This window comes from Candida oxycetoniae, assembly GCF_023343755.2.
Source record: "Candida oxycetoniae strain CBS 10844 chromosome Unknown scaffold23, whole genome shotgun sequence".
NCBI lineage: Eukaryota > Fungi > Ascomycota > Pichiomycetes > Serinales > Debaryomycetaceae > Lodderomyces > Lodderomyces oxycetoniae.
Genome location: NW_026055491.1, coordinates 33,352 through 48,952, shown reverse-complemented (window position 1 = coordinate 48,952; position 15,601 = coordinate 33,352). Strand labels below are relative to the sequence as shown.

Here is a 15,601-nt window from a genome sequence, read left to right as displayed (position 1 = left end):
GGTGCAATTTTGCTTTAGAAAATAAAGTTTCGTGTAAAATGGTAAATTGTTGTAGTAACAAATGAAATCGATGCTAACAATAATATGAAAGCAATATCCTTCTATATAGATAATAAAAAGTGGTTACACCATACACATAGTATATAAAGGTTGGAGAAAGGAGCAACAGCACAAGTTTCGCCCTTCACGTGACGGTAAACATTCATCCAAATATAAATGCCGAGATTATAAGGTAAGGTTAGGTTGATTGAAATTACAAGCAGACACAGGAAGAGTTTTTTTATTACATCATCAAGCTGACACTGAGGTTTTTTATTACATCGAGCTGACACTGAGGTAGTACTACACCTAATATATATATCCTACATACCTTTGTTAATCATGTCATTTGTCTTGTCTGCTAGGCCAAAGTTCTTGTATGTTACCAATAAGCAGCTCCAGGTGTTAACCAAACGATTGATATCGTCGACATCTAAAACTTCCACAGCGTCATCAAAACTGCTAAACATCTACAAAAACCTTTTCCAAGCTGCTCCCAAGTATGAACAGCTGCAGCAGTATCGAAAACAAGGAAAGAATGTCGCTCTAGTCACTGGAATAATCATAGTTGGCTCATATGTTGCATTTAACCAATCCAACTATTATAATTTGGATACGTTGCCGCTGCAATCTTCGCAAATGTCGGGGTCGGGGTCGGGGTCCTCAATAACAGGCACACTGTCTTCAAAGCCTCCACAGTTGTTAGAGGACAAAAAGTTGTTTTCAACTAGTACGTCTTCTATGCATCAAAAGAATAGTATCAGTCACCAGCAGCACAAAGAAGGAGTGTTTTTGTTGAACGAGGAGCAAGTCGATAGGAAATTGCGACAATTTGAGGAGAGTTATTATGTTAATAGAGGAAAGGGAGTATTCAGATACGACATTTGCCAATTACCCTCTAATTCGCCGATTGAAGACGACAGAGCAGAAGAAATAATCCAAGTCCCCATATTGCAGGATAACAATATAAAAACAACGACAGATTGGATGTTTTTTGGTGTATTTGATGGACATGGAGGCTGGACAACCAGTTCCAAATTGAGAGACCAAATGATCAACTATGTCATTAATGAGTTGGGCACCATTTACAAGCCAGTGCAAGGCGAAGAGAACTTACGATATGTTCCTAATAGCGCCACTATTGATCAGGCTATTAAAAACGGTTTTCTAAAGTTGGATCATGAGATTGTCAATAAAAACATTGAAAAGCTACTCACAGATGGTAATAAAGCAAAAGCGGCAGAGCTATTGATGCCGGCATTATCGGGCTCTTGTGCATTGCTATCATTTTATGATACTAATTCCAAAGTATTGAAGGTTGCTGTAACAGGAGACTCACGAGCAATTTTGGGATCTTTTAAGAATAACCACTGGACTGTGCGACAGCTAAGTATTGACCAAACAGGAACCAATCCAACTGAGGTGGCCAGAATTATAAGCGAGCATCCCGACGAGCCCAAAGTTATTCGCAATGGTAGAGTTTTGGGCAGCTTGGAACCAACTAGAGCATTTGGCGACTGCCGGTACAAATTACCTGCATCTATACAAGAGCGTATTTATAAACAGTTTTTTGGCAAGAGATTACCAAATCATTTACTGTCGCCGCCATATGTGACTGCTGAGCCTGTTATCACTTCGACCAAGATTAATCCAGACAACAATGAATTTTTGGTAATGGCAAGTGATGGTCTTTACGAAATGTTGACCAACGAGGAGATTGTGGGGCTTGTTGTGAAATGGATGGAGAGAGAGAATATGATAAAGCCGCAAAAGTCGTTTTGGAATTTTTTTGGAACTGTTGGAGAGAATAAGTTGCCTGAAGTAGAGGACATTACTATGGATAAAGCAAGCAAAAAGCCGTTTAGAAAAGGCGGTGGCGGTAGCGGATTCTTATTACAAGATAAGAATGTTTCAACGCACTTGATTAGAAATGCTTTATCGAATGGCGGTTCAAAGGAACAAACTTCGATGATTATTTCAATTCCAAATCCTGTCTCAAGAAGATACAGAGACGACTTGACAGTGACCGTTGTCTTTTTTGGTAATAACTCTACCGAAGATGTCAATGAAAGTGGGAAACTAGAGATCAACACTGAAGCGACCGCAGGTGGACCTGATTCCTCTAGACCAAAATTGTAACTTTGGGAGCTCAACACTATCGAGCAGAGCGAGTAGAATAGAGTGAAAGACTATCGAGCAGAGCGAGTAGAATAAGAGTTGCAGAGTAAAGTGGAAAAAGAGTTGCAGAGTAAAGTGGAAAAAGAGTTGCAGAGTAAAGTGAAAGACTATTTCGCTCTGCTCGATAGTGTTGTAACAGGCGAAAAAGCAAAGAAGAGAGGAGAGAGTTTGTTATCCCTTTTATTTTATTCCCTAGTAGTTGTATATAAAAGACACAGACTGAATCAAGATTGTCGATACACTTGTAATAGGTATATATCAACATTGTTGTGTTATTTATCATTTTTTTTTTTTTTTCCCTCCTTTTTTTCTCCTGTAACAGAAAAGTTTGGTTAAATTCCAGTTGAATTTATTCCCGAAGATGTGGGGTAAAAATGCGGCGAAATTTCATTTTTTCTCCTACTTTATCCGAATCGAGAGAAAGGCCCTATATGCAAGAAACTTGATTATTTGCAGCTGGACAAACAGAGTTGGTTAGTAGTATAAAAATGTTATGTAGAGTATAGTAGTTCAGATTTAGTGAAAAGGATCTATTGAAATCATGATGACAACCCTAAATTGAAAGGGAGATAGAGAAAGAGAGAGAGAATGAGAGAAAGTAGGTGTGGAAATGTTAAGGCGAAATTTTGATAATGTTATTTTGTTGTAGGAAATGGGGTGGGGTAAAAGTGGTATAGGTGCGAGGTAGAAGTGGTATAGGTGCGTAGAAGTGGTATGAGATGGTGCGATGGTGTGGAATGCTGGTTCGTAGGGGAGGCGTGGAAAGGCGAGTTTTGGGGCGGTCATTTCACGCGAGGAACAAAAAAAAGTTTCGGCTTAAAACCCCAAGAAAAAATTTCAGAAGAAAAGTGAATTATATATTAATTACAAGGAAAAGGAAAACATCAGATTGGCAAAACAGGTGTTGTAGGCCATGTCAGACAAAGCAGACTTACACGATAAGGAGGCAGTTGCTGTTTCAAGTGATGATGTACTTAAGGAGTCAAACGCTTCTACTAATAAGGAGGATCAAACCAAGCAGCCATTAGCAAATGGTGAGGATGTCGACGATTTGGACGATTTATTAGACGACTTTGCAGACGACGTGCTAAGTAAGCCTCCTGGGTCTACAGTGGATGCTTCTCAACAATCTCACACAGGCAGTAATGCTGCTGCTGGGGGGAAAGATTCAGGTTTAGAGAACCTGACAGATCCTTTGGGCAAAGATTTCCAAGACTCGATTGCTGAATTAATCCAAGACATGAAGATTGAAGATCCCGAAACTCAAAAGCAGTTTGAGACTTTGGTTAAGCAGTTTGAATTGAACCATAGAGAGGAAGCCGAAAGGGAGGCAGCAAAGCCAGCTAATTTCGAATATGTAATGAAGGAAACAATGGAAAGATTACGTAAATCGGGGGAGGACATTGATTCCAAGATCAAGAATGATTCACTTGGCACAAATCCGGAAGATATTTTGACTCAGTTACTAGCAGGAATGGGGGATAATGCTTTAGGAGGAGGAGATATGGATATGAGCAAGTTATTAGTGGATATGTTGGAACAGTTGAGCTCAAAGGAGGTTTTGTATGAACCAATCAAGGACCTTAACCAAAAGTTCCCGCAGTACTTGGAAGAAAACAAGGAGAAATTGGAAAAACTGAAGCTTGATAATTATAACAAACAGTACGAAATTACTATAGACATTTTAAAGGTTTTTGAAAGTAATGATTATAGTGATTCAAATCAACAGCAGCGAGATCGAGTCAACTCCCTCTTGGAGTCCTTACAGGAATTAGGACAACCACCATCAGAATTGGTCGGCGAGGAAGGCGACTTTTTACCAGGTCTTGGTGCAGGAAAAGGCGCCGCCGATACATTTGGGTTCAACGACAAGAACTTGCCTCCTGATTTGGAAAAAAATTTACAAGAAAGTTGTCAACAACAATGAAAGTCTTTAATACACTATCGAGCGAAGCGAGAGAGTGGAGCAGCATTGACTAAAGACACTATCGAGCAGAGCGAGATAGTGTCGTAACAAGCTACTGAGTATTGCTCCACTATCTCGCTCTGCTTGATAGTGTTAAGAGTCAGTGTGCACCACTATCTCGCTCTACTTGATAGTGTTAAGAGTCAGTGTGCACCACTATCTCGCTCTGCTTGATAGTGTTAAGAGTCAGCGTGCACCACTATCTCGCTCTGCTCGATAGTATATGCTAAGGTTATGTATTATGTATTTAAATTTTTTAATGATATTTAACACACACACAACAAGCAAACTTATTTATCCAAGCCTGCCTTTTTTGAAAAATCTTTATAGTACTCTAACATTTCCAGAGTGATGTTTCTAGCAATTCCTTTCAATGCGTTTGAAAAATGCCTATCTTCAACATGTTTTGTATTTCTATTTTCCATAATTGCGTTGAGACCAGCCTCTTGACATAAAAGAGTAACTTCGGCTCCTGAGCACCCTGCACTTAGTCGAGCATACAACTCCAAATCAACATCTACCAAGTTGAATTTGCGGCAACAGTTTTGCAATATTTGTAGCCTGGCCTCCAAATCAGGTGGGCCAACGTAGATATGGCGGTCCAACCGACCAGGTCTCAACAAGGCTGGGTCAATCTGTGATGGTTTATTAGTTGCGCCTATGATTACAACGCCTTTGAGTTCCTCGATACCATCGATTTCATTTAATAAAGAAGTGAGTACGTTTTTAGATGCAGAAGTACCGTCGCCATCTCTATCACCAGCAATTGCATCTATTTCATCCAAGAAAATGATTGATGGGGACGCCGATTTTGCTTTGCGAAAGATTTCTCTAATTGTGCGCTCACTCTCTCCAACATATTTATTGAAAATCTCAGGGCCCTTTACTGCCAAAAAGTTTAGTCCCGATTCCGTTGCGAGTGCTTTTGCTGTAAGAGTCTTGGAGCACCCCGGCGGACCGTACAAAAGAACACCTTTTGGAGCGTTGATGCCTAATGCACTAAACGAAGCAGCAGCCTCTAAAGGTAGTTGCACCACCTCTATTAGTTTCCGCTTGAGATCTTCCTGGCCACCAATGTCTGACCAATAAATCTTTGGCGTTTCTAAGAATATTTCACGCATAGCCGACGGCCGTATTTCAGTCAAGGCTTCATTCAAGTCGTCAAAGGTCACCGCGATTTCTTGCTGTGGTGTTTGTGTAGCTAGCCCCCTATTGATTGCTTTTATGACTGCCTCACGACATAATGCAACTAGATCTGCGCCAACATATCCATGCGTTTTAGATGCTACCGCGGCTATCTGCTCTGTAGTTAAAGCATACTTGTTTTTATTCATTTTTTCAAACTGTTTCTGCAAAATATCTTGACGAGAATCGGCATCCGGTATCCCAATTTCAATTTCCTGGTCAAATCGGCCAGGTCTTCGCAAAGATATATCAACAGAATTCGGTCTGTTCGTCGCACCCACAACGACTACTTGACCATTGTCGCCAATGCTATCCATCATGGTCAACAATGTTGCAACTACACGATTTTCGGTTTCTCCAGTATCATCTGAGGTTCGGGACGGTGCGAGAGAGTCAATCTCGTCCATAATAATGATGGAAGGCTGAAACTTGAAGGCTTCTTCGAATATGTTTCGCAAAGCACTTTCAGTCTCACCTAGGTATTTAGAAACTATTGACGGTCCGTTGACAGTTAAAACGTGTACATTGTTGATGTTGTTCGCTATGCATCGGAGCAACATACTCTTTCCCGTACCAGAAGGGCCGTGTAAAAGAATGCCCCTTGGAGGGGAAATACCAAAATCAGAAAACAAGGTTGGAGTATGCAATGGCAATTCTATTGTTGACTTTAAAGTCTCTATCTGTTTGCAAAGTCCTCCAATCTCAAAATATGTTAATCGTCTGGGTAGATTGGGGAACTTTGATCTAGATGGTGAGGTTTCAGTAGTAGTTCTTTCAACCAAAGTTTGGGATGTGAAAAGGTACGGAGGCGATACTGTTGAAGATACATTTTCCGTAGTATCTTTAATGCTCAATGAGTTCACTTGGCTGTCTATGGTAATATCAGCATCACACACTATAACTTCTTTTTTCCCGCTTTCCTGAATCTTCAAGCCCGGATATATAAGTCCCACATCTTCAAGAAGCCGCTTTATTGAGATCGAGTTGTTGTCGTCATCATCATCATCATCACCACCACAACCACCACCACCACCAACATAGACTAAAACGTCATAAGCATACTTTGGCTGCCATTCACATTTGGAAATTTCTATGCGATCACCTAGAATGAACCCACCAAGATTTCTAAAGCTTTGCGATACGGATATAACATTTTCAGTTGTAATATCATTACTTGGCAAAACAGTGGCAATCAAGCCCGGCTTGCCATATAATGGGCAAATGTGTACAAGTTGTCCGTTTCGAAACTCTAATGCATTGAATATCTCGGGATGAAGGTAAACATTGGCGATAGTTTTAGGTGTCTCTACACCATGAGGGCGAACTATGAAGCACTTTGGCACCTTGATCTTTTTCGCAACAGCATTGTTCGTCACCGTAGATTCGGCTCCTGAAGCTGCCTTCTTTTTGGACGTTGATTTCGAAGACATCGCTTGATTTACATCTTCCTCTTTGAAAGTTCTTTTGAGATGGGCCCAAAGAAAAAAAGAATTCCGCGATGAGGTTTGCCAATGAAAATTTATAAATGAGAAAGACAGAGAGAGAGAGAACGAGAGAGATAAACTCGGAGTATAGGTTGAGCCGGATGAGACTAGAGACTAAAGGGCGAGACGAGAGACGATGAGAGTACGATTTTGCCTGGGGCAAATGCTGGTCATGTTCCAAAGAAACTACAATGCGAACTCGAAGGTTATTCCATCGCACTTTGCACCTGAATATTACGTTAGCCAGCCAACGTACCTGAACCATTTTCCTATTGTAGAGCAGACACATCCAGATTTGTATATCAACTCGAATGCCTTGTTTTGCCAAGACGCCATATCTACATCATTAGCTGAAAAACTTTTAGAGCTGGTGTCAACTCCTCAGCCGCCGATGAGTCAACTTGTCGAGTACCTTGATCCTTTACTGCTACTGCACGAAGAATTAAGCTGCATGTCCAAGGGACTAACCAATATGAAGGTCCGATGTACTCGTGATACTAACACATTTTACAATACAGAGAAGCTACGGCATGTTGGGAAAACTGCTTTTGAATTCGGTATTATCAATCGTCTTAAAATATTCAAAACTTTGAAATATTTATCAAATTCTAGCTTTGAGATAAGCTCTGAAGTTTCATCAGCAACAAGCAAATCTTTGATTAGAGAATTCATGAAGCTAAACGGGCTTGTCAATTGCGTTTCTGTCAACAGAGAGTTTTTGGTGAATGAGCAATTGAGTAAAGAGTTATTTGAGTTGAAAAAGCAAAGAGTATTTGATGCCACTACTGTGGGATGTTTCTATACTATGGTCGGTATTGTCTGCGCTAATCACAGAGAGAGTTTCTTTCATTTTATGGATAAGATAATTAGTGGCAAACGGGGTATCATAGATATCTTGAGACGAAAGAATGCATAAGGTTCACTTGTATAATAATCGTCATCATCATCGTCATCGTCATCGTCGTCATCATCATCATCATTATCATAATCAAAACATTATTAATATCTTTTTCGCTGTTTATAAATACAACGATGCACAAAACACTATATCTCTCTTGATCTTTTCTTGTGCTTCTGCCATTTTCAAGTGCAACTTCGAGTCACCAATTATCAACGCCGCATTCTTAACCTCTCTACATATTTCGTCCAATCTGGTAATAACTCTTACTATGGTACCCTCAGCTTCAACACTCATTTGCATTATCTCGTTAAAACTTAACCCGTTTGCCCATTCGTAAACTACATTGACTAAAGCAAAGCGCTTACTTTCAACAAAGTCCTCTTCCTCTGATGTAAGCAAAACCCTCTTTTCAATAAACACTTTTAGTAGTTTATTTGCAATTTCCAAAATTTTTCTTTTACCTTGTTCCAATCGTGGCGTGATCATAGCAGGCTCATCTTCTTGCGTCCTTCCTTCGTAAACAAAACATGATAGCAAAGCGACAATTTCAGCAGACTCAAAGTCACCAAGGAAGTTGTTTAAGACAAGCTCGGTTATAATTAATTCCCAACCTGAATTAATCTCACAAGCAACTCTACCTTTGAGAACCACGTTATGCTGGGAATCAATACATCCAACGGTTTCCAAAACCTGTAATCTTTGTTCGTAATCTGGTAACAAGTCCAAATTCTCATCAGATATTAATTTTTGCAAACCTTCAATCTCTTGACTGATGAGGTAACGCTTTCTGAACTCAAGATAATGCTGCTTGAAGTTCAGACACGTGAATGCATTTATTTCGCGTATTTTAGCCACTTGATTGTCCTTTGCCACACACAAGTCATGCAATGATAACTGTTTTGTGTGTTTGAAACTAGACTCTTCAAGATTATTTTGTAACTTAACAATCATGCTTATTTGTTCCCGAGCTTGTTCTACCGCTGAAGGTTTGTTATCAAGTATCTCAAACATTGAAGCTTTTAATGCATACTTACAAATGAACAAGACATTTTCGTATGGTACAGTTACAGCCCTCAATCCTTCTTTAAATCTTATCTTTGGGAGATTTTTGAAAAGATAATCAGTAATAGGAACATACGGTAGCTTGAATTTCTCTGCAACTGACTCGTATTCCCGTCCATGATCAAAAGTAAGTACCATAATACTATCGGTTGCACTGTCTGACTTAATAACGAATCCCATGCGAGAAGTTGAGTTCTTGTCTCTGAAAAAAACTAACCTTCCGATTCTGAGTAATTGCGTTTTGAGAATAGGAGATTTGTGGATATCCACTATGCACTGTCCATACAAGTTCTCATATTCTAAGAGAAGCTCACAAGTAACCTCGACACCGTTTAGACCACATTCTGAGCAACTGGTAAGAGTTGCGTCTTCCAATTGGCCCCTCAAGAAATCGCATCTTCTCCGATGCTCTGGTAATAGAACCTGTGTTGAGTTTTCACTAAACGAGTGTTTTATCATCTCTTCAACTTTTAATGCTTCAATTCTTAACAAGTTCAAAATCATATTGTAAGTAAGTCTGAATTGGGACAGCAACTTGGTGGGAGCTCCCAAAACCACCTCTTTGAAATCAGTGGGGGATAGTGGCTCATTATAGGCCATAACAATAACTGTACCAGTTTTATCAAGTCCCCTTCTTCCTGCTCGCCCAGACATTTGTGTGAACTCCCCCGGTAATAGATTTCTAAACAGTCGACCGTCATGTTTTCTCATAGAACTAAACACGACTGTTCTCGTTGGCAAATTCAAACCCATGGCAAATGTTTCAGTTGCAAAAAGTACTTTCACCAAAGTCTTGGAAAACAATATTTCAATACACTCTTTAACAATAGGCAAAAGACCTCCATGATGCACGGCAATACCACGACTTAACATCTCGCGAATTTTTAAAATTTGCGGCAACTCCCGGTCTTCTTTTTTTAATCGACCAACAGCGCGATCAATAAACATATGGATCTCTGACTTTTCTCGCGCATTACACAAGTCAGTAGTCCTTAAAGAATCAGCATACTCTTCACATTTCTTCTTGGAAAAAACAAATACGACAACTGGCAAAAGGGAATTCAGTTTTAAATTATGTACCAAGTCTATCCAGGTATTCTTATTGGGACCGTCATTTCCGAATCTTCTTGGGCCTGAAAAGTTCCCGCGATTATTTGTCATGGTTCCTCCTCCTCTTCCACTTCCACTTCCACTAGCACCGCCTCTCGCTCCTCTTGTGCTTTGTCTTGCATTACCTCTGTTACGGCCTCTTGCCGTGCCACCTGGTCCTCCACGGCTTCCCAGGCCCATCGTGGTCGATGGTAATCCCTTTTTTACCTTCCCTGCCTCCAAGTGATCTTTGTGATTCTTGAACTCATTTTCAAGGAACCGCCTATTCGCATCTACTACTTTAAATTGTTTATTTTTTGCAGAAATAAAGATTTCCAAAGGAACCGGTCTCTTTGACGTGGAAATAACGTAAATGTCTTTTTGCTTGGTTCTTCCAATCCAATTAGCAAATTCAAAGGTATTAGGAACAGTTGCAGATAACAAAATGTATTTCACATGATCTGGTAGCATAATAATAACTTCTTCCCAAACCACACCACGATCAATATCATTAACGTAGTGAACTTCGTCGAAAATAACAAATTCCACATCTCTTATCAAATCTGCACCACGATACAACATCGACCTTAGGATCTCGGTGGTCATAATCAAGCAGTTGGCTTCTGGATTTATTTGAACATCACCGGTAATCAATCCCACATCCACGTCTTTAAACGTGTCTTTGAAATCACGGAATTTTTGATTCGACAAAGCTTTAATTGGAGACGTATATATACATTTTGTCATATTCCTCTTTGCCATCGCAATGGCGTATTCAGCAACAACGGTTTTTCCAGCCGAGGTATGGGCAGCCACGAAAACCGAATCGCCTTGTTCCAAGTGGAAGACAGCCTCTTTCTGAAACACGTCAAGCTCAAACGGCCATGTTCTAGCCATGTTGGGCACCAACTCGTAAAAATCCTCTATTTTGTGATCCAAATCAACAACATGAGCCCAAGTTCTCTTTTCAAGAGCCTTTTTGCCCTCGGCTCTCATCGATGAATAGTCAAACGGTACAAGGCCCTCAATCTCCTCAGCGTTGAATGGGATTTCTGAAGGGGGATTAAGAGAAGAAAGACGAGGGGTAGCAGAGTCAATACGAGAGACTACTTGACCCCCCAGCAACGAATGGTTATTCACGGACTCAACTAGTTCGTTGTCGTTGTCGTTGTCGTTGTCGTTGTCGTTGTTGTCGTCAATACCACCCTCTTGCTTTTGCTCAAGATCAAACAGAGTTTCTTGGCCTCCTAGACGCAAGCCTGTCAGAAAGCCAGGGGGAATGTCAAACAATCCATACTCATTACGGTGGAGGTTTGCTGCTGCATCCCTAACCTCGCGGTCTTGTGATGCTTGTTGTATCAATCCGCCTGGCTGAAATGGTAGAAAACCAGATTTACCTCGAAGACTTTCGCTTTTTGAAGAGTAATCTCTATTCACGCTCAAAGAGGTTGACGCTGATGAGTTGACGGCACTCAAGTCAACTTCCTCTTGATAACTTGAAATTTCTCCTTGGATACCAAATCTCTTGAATCTAAATTTCGTCCGGTTCAAGCTGGTGGGATTGGTGACTAGTCGATCAATAATCTTGCTTCTATCAATACTTGGCACTTCTTGTACAAGGTCAAGGAGCTCCCAACTAAGCTCGGGTGTAGGTGTTAATAAATCATCTAAAATCCTTTGATTCCTTTCAGATCCTGCTAGTGTTGGGAATTTGTACTTTGTCTGAGTCTCGGGATCAACCGTTAAACAACCAAAAGCGTCATTACCGGCATCTTCTATAGCCATCGAGTCTAATTGCTGAATGAATGGTTATGAACTTACAGCATATAATTTAATGCAATTGATGTATTAGCCATCAAATCATGAGGGATGAGAATTGAAATGAAATGAAAAAAAAATCAGGTCGTGCCCACATGCACAACAGAAAAAAGATTACTTTACAAAGTTTCTCTCGATAAGCTTTTCATGATTTTCCAAGCTTTTAAAGGCCCATCCATCGATCAACACCTAAAGAGATAAATTAGTGCAGAGGAGTAGAGATACTAACAAGATAGCTTTTTTTTTTTTTACCCCCCCCACTGCCTCCGAAGGGTTTTCCACATAGATAGAATTTGTACTATAGACTTGGTATGTCACTTTGTAAGATAAGATTACAAGAAGAACGAAAACAATGGAGAAAGGACCATCCATTTGGATTTTATGCTAAGCCGGTGAAGAATGCTGATGGATCTTTGGATTTGAAGAGTTGGACTGCTGGGATACCTGGGAAAGCAGGGACTCCCTGGGAAGGTGGCGTTTATCCAATCAAAATAGATTTCCCTGAAGAATATCCATCCAAACCTCCAAAAATTAAATTCCCAAGTGGATTTTACCATCCAAATGTTTATCCAAGTGGGACCATCTGTTTGAGTATTTTAAACGAGGAACTAGACTGGAAACCAGCTATTACGATGAAACAGATAGTTTTAGGTATACAAGAGCTCTTGGATTCACCGAACCCCGAGTCTCCAGCACAGGAGCCTGCATGGAAGGTTTTTACAAAGGATAAGGAACAATATAAGAAGAAGATAACTGAGCAAGCTAAGAGATATGCGTCTGTGGACTAAGTAGAGAAGGATGAACTATCGAGCAGAGCGAGATAGTGGAGCACACTGACTATAGCGACACTAGCGACGCTATCGAGCAGAGCGAGATAATGGAGCACACTAACTATAGCGAGCGAGTGTGAGTAAGTGAGTGTGAGTAAGTGAGTGTGAGTAAGTGAGTGTGAGTAAGTGAGTGTGAGTAAGTGAGTGTGAGTAAGTGAGTGTGAGTAAGTGAGTGTGAGTAAGTGAGTAAGTGAAGGCGCGGGGGAGACACTACATACTGCTCCACTAGCTCGCTTCGCTCCCTAGTGTCGTAATTGAGTGTGAGTAAGTGAAGGCATACTGCTCCACTAGCTCGCTTTGCTCCCTAGTGTCGTAATAATTCAGATTAGTCTTTGGACTTTGAAGGAAATAGTGCTTTACTTGTATAGTAAAAAATGTATTATATATATATAAAAGAGGCGAGGCACTTCCCTTTTTCGTTGTTTTTTTCATTTTTTTTTTTTTTTGGAGATCTCATTAGACAACATCATTGGTGTTTAGCAAATCTCTGCTCTTGGATATTGAGACTCCTGATTTTGACTCACCAAGCTGTGAGGTGCCTTTTTCCTTATATGTGCTAACTGCGGGAATATCAGCTTTTATCCTACTTACAAGTGTAGAATAAGCTCTAGGCTCTAATTTAATCAATGTATGCAAGGGGATAGACATCCAGGGGCTTTCTTCTTGCGGGACATTCATAAAATATGCGTAAAGGCACCGCAACACTGCTTGGTGGGTTATAATCAATATATTTTCTTGTCTTTCCAATTCCATGATTATAGGTTCGAGCCTAATAACGATATCTCTGTACGACTCGCCGCCGCGATATCTGTATTCGTACTTGTTATCGTCTCTTGCTTTAAAATCTTCCGGGAATGCAACTTCGATTTCCTCATAAGTCATCCCATCACACTCGCCGGCATCCAATTCATCTAGCGCTTTCCATTGTAATTTTTTATAGGGCAAAAACGATGCTGTTTGTTGAGTACGTTTTAGCGTTGATGTCCAGACTGTTAAGTTGGTGTGCTTGTGTTCTTCCCCCAAGGATTTGAGAACAAGTTCAGGCAACTTTTTTGCGTATCGCCACCCACGTTCAGACAAATCAGCATCGCCACCAATTTGTCCTGTCAAGTTGAATTGGGATTCCCCATGTCTTGATAACCATATACTTCTAGGTTTGATATGTAGATTCATGACGTAGTAAACGATTCTGCTTTCCAAATAAGTTTCAATTCGATTCAAGATGATTTGGGAATTGACATTGACCAATTTAATAAATGTCAAATTAGCATCCTTAGCGGGATCTAAAGTTTCGTAAATCGATTCGTATAGCTCAATTCTTTTCAAGAAATCCTTAGTTGCAAATTCACTTGATCTAGTAACATAATCGGGTGAGGTTGTTTTCACATCGGCAATATTGTGGAGAATAAGTTCTTTATCATCGCACCAGCTTTCTAAGAACATGGGCTCAATATAGTTCTCTCGACATATTTTCAAGATTTTGTTTCTTCTACTTCGAGTAGAATTGGTGGCATCCAATATTCCCACAACTCCGTTTTCTTCGGTGAACCACCTCATCATATCGACAATTGCTGCATCAATAGCTTGTTTCCGAAAGTGCAACCCTTCGGGGTTATGTGGATCGAAAAAATCGGCAGTGATAACTGCATCCTTGGCGATTCCCCTTCTATAGTTACCAACATTGAAACACTTTGACTTTATTGATAACCACGATAGGTATCGAACAATCTTTTGTGAAATAAGAGACTTTCCACGGGCAGGTAGACCAACCATAACCACACAGATTCTAACATTTTCCACATGTGATATTGAGTAAACGGGCATTGTCAATAAAGAATGAAAAAAAAAAAATTCTGCTTTGGTAAAGATGAGTGAGTAACTGAGTGAGCGACTGAATAAGTGTGGGGAGACCCGGGGGGACAATTACCAGAATGTGACAAACTTCTTGTCACTTATACCTATATATAAATGTATGTATTACAATATCAAGTGTATACTAACCTGTTCCTAAAGTTCCACAATAAAAGAAAATCTTAATAACTCGTTCCAAAAGAAGATCTTTAGTTGTGATTCTGGTGAAGTTTAAAGTTAGTTGAATTGATGAAAATTATTTAGTGGAATTTTTGGGGTAAAAGAAAACGACATAAAACGACATAAAAAGAAACAAGAGATAAAGAGATGGAAGCACCCAAGCGACACAAGATAATTAAAGACGACATAAAAGAAACAGGGGAATTAAAAACGACATTAAAAACAGGAGAATCAAAAACGACATAAAAAACAGGAGAATTAAAAACGACATAAAGAGGGAGAAGCAACAAGCGACACAAGAAAAAGCAAGGCCATAGCGATACAAGAGAAAGCAAGGCCATAGCGACACAAGAGAAAGCAAGGCTCTTAACAGCTAGTGCTAAGAGCTAGTGCTAGGAGCCAGTGTTGTTCCACTATCTCGCTTCGCTCGATAGTGATATACGACATTACAAAGGGACAAATCGGAAGACAAAATATGAAAAGTTATAAGCTAAAAGATTTCGTGCAGAAAAATAGGCGCCAAAAAGATAGGTGCAAATTTGTAAAAGTGTAAATTTTGTATAGGTGCAAGTATAATAAAGATGTTATTGCAGTAGCATAAACGGGATTATGAGATTAATATTAGCTGTATCAATTAGGCCCACATCAAAGCTCTTAGGTTCAAAGCTATTTAGTTTTACCGCTTTTCAATAGCGGCCTTCTTTTCCCTACTTTTTGTACAATATACAGCAAGGGGTGTTCCCTTACTTGTTACCAGTTTATTGGTTACTAACAAGAACGCACCTTGATTCCAACACTCAGATAAATCACCTGTTTGAATTTGACATATTGAACTAAAAATATTACCCTTTCAGCCTTTGCCAGATGTGTAGCCTTATATACAGGAACCTGTGAGGTTTTTTTTATTATCAAGTTGGTAGCAGATGGTAGTTGGTAGCGATGGGAAGACAAGACAAGGGAAGACAAGACAAGGGAAGAGAAGACAAGAGATTGGGGATATAGTGGGAAGGGAAGCGGA

General features: G+C 40.0%; 7 protein-coding genes across 7 annotated transcripts; 4 read left to right on the top strand and 3 right to left on the bottom strand. All coding sequences in view use genetic code 12, as the record gives it.

The window, feature by feature from the left end:
- Nucleotides 1–381: 381 nt before the first annotated feature.
- Nucleotides 382–2,178, top strand: PTC5 (type 2C protein phosphatase; the record flags this gene model as incomplete). Its single annotated transcript, XM_049326352.1, has 1 exon — nucleotides 382–2,178. One exon carries the CDS (start codon nucleotides 382–384, stop codon nucleotides 2,176–2,178), a length of 1,797 nt encoding a protein of 598 aa, XP_049178048.1.
- Nucleotides 2,179–3,130: 952 nt separating this feature from the next.
- On the top strand, nucleotides 3,131–4,144 carry PEX19 (Pex19p; the record flags this gene model as incomplete). The annotated part of the gene is made up of 1 exon (XM_049326351.1): nucleotides 3,131–4,144. The coding sequence occupies one exon, from the start codon at nucleotides 3,131–3,133 to the stop codon at nucleotides 4,142–4,144; it is 1,014 nt and encodes a 337-aa protein (XP_049178047.1).
- A 329-nt stretch (nucleotides 4,145–4,473) lies between these two features.
- Nucleotides 4,474–6,798, bottom strand: KGF56_004867 (AAA family ATPase; the record flags this gene model as incomplete). Its single annotated transcript, XM_049326350.1, has 2 exons — nucleotides 4,474–5,843; nucleotides 5,943–6,798. The coding sequence occupies 2 exons, from the start codon at nucleotides 6,796–6,798 to the stop codon at nucleotides 4,474–4,476; spliced, it is 2,226 nt and encodes a 741-aa protein (XP_049178046.1).
- Nucleotides 6,799–7,024: 226 nt separating this feature from the next.
- KGF56_004866 (uncharacterized protein) lies at nucleotides 7,025–7,768 on the top strand (the record flags this gene model as incomplete). Its single annotated transcript, XM_049326349.1, has 1 exon — nucleotides 7,025–7,768. The coding sequence occupies one exon, from the start codon at nucleotides 7,025–7,027 to the stop codon at nucleotides 7,766–7,768; it is 744 nt and encodes a 247-aa protein (XP_049178045.1).
- A 102-nt stretch (nucleotides 7,769–7,870) lies between these two features.
- SKI2 (SKI complex RNA helicase subunit) lies at nucleotides 7,871–11,689 on the bottom strand (the record flags this gene model as incomplete). Its single annotated transcript, XM_049326348.1, has 1 exon — nucleotides 7,871–11,689. The coding sequence occupies one exon, from the start codon at nucleotides 11,687–11,689 to the stop codon at nucleotides 7,871–7,873; it is 3,819 nt and encodes a 1,272-aa protein (XP_049178044.1).
- A 344-nt stretch (nucleotides 11,690–12,033) lies between these two features.
- KGF56_004864 (E2 SUMO-conjugating protein) lies at nucleotides 12,034–12,510 on the top strand (the record flags this gene model as incomplete). Its single annotated transcript, XM_049326347.1, has 1 exon — nucleotides 12,034–12,510. One exon carries the CDS (start codon nucleotides 12,034–12,036, stop codon nucleotides 12,508–12,510), a length of 477 nt encoding a protein of 158 aa, XP_049178043.1.
- Nucleotides 12,511–13,008: 498 nt separating this feature from the next.
- Nucleotides 13,009–14,376, bottom strand: KGF56_004863 (fructose-2,6-bisphosphatase; the record flags this gene model as incomplete). The annotated part of the gene is made up of 1 exon (XM_049326346.1): nucleotides 13,009–14,376. The coding sequence occupies one exon, from the start codon at nucleotides 14,374–14,376 to the stop codon at nucleotides 13,009–13,011; it is 1,368 nt and encodes a 455-aa protein (XP_049178042.1).
- Between the last annotated feature and the right edge of the window lie 1,225 nt (nucleotides 14,377–15,601).